The sequence below is a fragment of the Pelecanus crispus genome, chromosome 20, assembly GCF_030463565.1.
Source record: "Pelecanus crispus isolate bPelCri1 chromosome 20, bPelCri1.pri, whole genome shotgun sequence".
Classification (NCBI taxonomy): domain Eukaryota; kingdom Metazoa; phylum Chordata; class Aves; order Pelecaniformes; family Pelecanidae; genus Pelecanus; species Pelecanus crispus.
This window is the reverse complement of record NC_134662.1, coordinates 1,385,238-1,388,340: the sequence shown is the minus strand read 5'-3', so window position 1 is coordinate 1,388,340 and position 3,103 is coordinate 1,385,238. Positions and strand designations below refer to the sequence as shown.

The 3,103-nt window shown below is 61.3% G+C and overlaps 1 protein-coding gene across 1 annotated transcript; it reads right to left on the bottom strand.

Annotated features, from left to right (window-relative positions):
• Positions 1-208: 208 nt before the first annotated feature.
• On the bottom strand, positions 209-2,850 carry RAX2 (retina and anterior neural fold homeobox 2). Its single transcript, XM_009487801.2, has 2 exons — positions 2,608-2,850; positions 209-652 (listed from the first exon to the last, which is right to left on the bottom strand). Exons 1-2 carry the CDS (start codon positions 2,848-2,850, stop codon positions 209-211), a joined length of 687 nt encoding a protein of 228 aa, XP_009486076.2.
• Between the last annotated feature and the right edge of the window lie 253 nt (positions 2,851-3,103).

Here is a 3,103-nt window from a genome sequence, read left to right as displayed (position 1 = left end):
CCATGGCGGGGTCCTGCCAGCGCCCCGGCTCACTCCCCTGCCACCAACAGTGCTGGCTCGGCAGGGAGAAGATGCAGCCCAGCATCCCTGCCCTGCGCCGGCTTTGGTCCTGCGGAGCATCCCGCCGTCACCCCCCTCACCTGCCCCATGGCCGAGCTGATGCCAGGGGCAGGAGTCAGGGGCCGGTGGGGCCGGAGGGGAGCGTTCATCAAATGGGCTGCCAGGTCTTGTCAATGGTCTGAATGTGCTCCTTGGCTTTCATGCGGAGCGAGGCGATGCTGGAGCTCCTCTGATCCACCTCCTCCAGCGGGTACTTGTCCACAAAGGTGGTGCCGCACTGGTAGGGTGCGGGGGCCATGGGCTGCATGCCCTGCGCCATCGGCGGGGGACTGTTGAGGAAGGAGTGCCCGCCATAGGGGGGCTGCAGGGCCTGGGGGGCTCCCATGAATCCGGGGATGCTGTGGACCGTGGTGGCGCTGGAGATGGGGGATGTCAGCCATGGGTCGAGCGGGAGGGAGTTGCTCATGGGCCCCACGTTGGGTGTCATGGGAGGCCGGTTGAAGGAGAGCACGGGGGTGTCGTGGAGCTTCATGGAGCTGGCCTCCATCTTCTCCTGCCGCCTCCACTTGGCTCGTCGGTTCTGGAACCAAACCTGCGAGGGGAGAGCCAGGGTAAGCCCCATCGTGCCCAGCCGGTCCCTCGCAGCATGCCCCACATGCTGTTCCCTATGTGGTGTGCCCCATGCAGGGTGCCCCATTGTGCTGTGGGTGGTCCATGTGCCCCACACAGGGTGCTCCAAGTGGGGTGTCCCATATGATGTACCCCATCCCACGTGGGGTGCCCTGTGCGTTGGGTCCCACGTGGGATGTCCCACAGGGCTCCAGCAATCCCCAGCGCACTGCGCACCTCTGCCAAACCTCTCCCGCAAACCCCAGAGGCTGAGGGCACCTCCGAGGCGCGGAAGGCGAGAGGTGTCACTGTGCAGCCCCTGCCCTCGCTGCTCCACAGGAACATGCACCCCAGCCCCGCGAACACCCGTACAGTGTAATGTTAGCTGGCCTTCAAAAGCCCCTCAGTAAAAGCTTTTAGAAGCCAAACTGCCACAGTTGCACCAAAACCCAGCAGGAACCAGAGGGACCGGCAAGCCGATGCCAGCAGTGATGTCTTGCCCCATGGGAGCTGCCCATTAGAGCGCTGGTCCCCATGTGCCCAGAGCCCCCAGCAGCACAGGGCACAGGACATCTGCCACACGATGCAGAGCAGGAGTAAAGATGAACGGCTGGGCTGAGAAGGGGATGTCTCCCATGGGCTGGTCATATTTGCTGGTGGACACTGGGCTATACTGGTGCAAACTTTGTGTCCAAAGAGCAACGGAGCTGGTGAAGGGTCTAGAGAACAAGTCCTGTGATGGAAGTTCCTATTAGGAGCAGCTGAGGGAACTGGGGTTGTTTAGCCTGGAGAAGAGGAGGCTGAGGGGAGACCTTATCGCTGTCTACAACTGCCTGAAAGGAGGGTGTAGTGAGGTGGGGGTCGACCTCTTTTCCCAGGTAACAAATGACAAGACGAGAGGAAACAGCCTCCAGTTGCACCAGGGGAGGTTTAAATTTGGTATTAGGAAAAATTTCTTCACCAAAAGAGTTGTCAACCATTGGAACAGGCTGCCCAGGGAAGCGGTTGAGTCCCCATCCCTGGAGGTATTTAAAAGACTGTGCTTAGGGGCATGGTTTAGTGGTGGACTTGGTAGTGTTAGGTTAATGGTTGGGCTTGGTGATCGTAAAGGTCTTTTCCAACCTAAATGATTCTGAGATTCTATGAAACTGGCCGTTGCTCAGAGAGCTTGGCAGAGGTGTCCCTGTGGTCTGGACCCCCCCCCCCCCCAAGAAAAAGGCTGAGTTGTCTTGGACTGGGGCTGAGGCCTGGGAAACTCGGTTAATTTGTAAGGGGATTACTGCCTTGCTTTGCAGCGGGTTTGTCGCTGCTTCAACTCCCTCGCCCTTTCCCTCGCCCCAGTCTCGCCCCGTCAATCCCAGGGGCAGGGGGGAGCAGACCGGTGGGACCCCAATCTCTTCCCCAGGCTGCATCTCCCTCCAGGCAGAGCCTTCTCCTGCAGCCCAGGGAGCAAAACCTCCGCAACTCCGCTGGCCCCCCGGAACCGCCCTGCTCCGAAAAGCCTAAAACCCCCAAATCTGTGAGGATCTTGTGCTTTCCCAGCCCTAAAGACTGGGAAGTGGTCACGAGCAGCTGAGGTTTGGCTGCTTGCTTTCCCACGGTATCAGCTGGAGGGATGCAAGTGGGATCAGCTGGAGGGATGGGAGCAGCCACCACCAGCGGGGGAAAAAGTCTCTAAAAACCATCTCCCTGCCCAAACAGAGCCTCTGGCACGTGGGCTGAACCGGGACCTCGTGGGGGAACAAGGCTCAGCCATTAAATCCCCTGTCAGGTGTTGGCAGGAGCAGCTGACTCTGCAGAGATGCCGCTCCCACCTCGAGCAATGGGGGAGCTGAGGCACAGAGCGAGGTGGTGGCAGTGGCGCTGGGAGCAGAGCAAAGCTCTCCAGCACCCAGGGGACAGGTCTGGTGTGCCGGGGCCACCGGGCATCCTCCCTACCTGCACGCGGACCTCCGGCAGGTTGACCTTCATGGCCAGCTCCTCGCGGCTGTAGACGTCAGGGTAGTGGGACTTCTCAAAGGCGCGCTCCAGCTCGTGTAGCTGGTAGGTGGTGAAGGTAGTGCGATTCCTCCGGTGCTTCTTCTTGGGCTGCTCCTCCTCGGCGGCGGCCGGCGGGGTGCCCTCACCATCCCCCGGCTTCCGCAGCTCGCCCAGGTCGCCCTCGCACTTATTCAGGAACATGGTGGTGCCTGCGAGGGGACCGCGGGGGTTAGCCGGGGCATGGGGACATTGGACCCCCCCATGCAACCCCAGGCCATGGAGGGATGGACAAGGCAACGGACGGGAGGATGGGGCGGCCCCAGAAACGGGTTATGCAAAGGCGTAATCCTGCCTTCTGCCACAGTGTGCTGGGACTGACCCGGGGTCCCAGGGACGGTGCCCTGGGCACCCCACGCTTGGCTCCATGGAGGGATGTGACCAGGCCAATGCACCC

Excerpts from the sequence above, each read along its gene's own strand:
- RAX2 (XM_009487801.2), bottom strand. The coding sequence starts at position 2,850 with ATGTTCCTGAATAAGTGCGAGGGCGACCTGGGCGAGCTGCGGAAGCCG. Across the intron at positions 653-2,607 it reads TGCCGGAGGTCCGCGTGCAG|GTTTGGTTCCAGAACCGACG; the intron begins GTAGGGAGGATG and ends CTCCCCTCGCAG.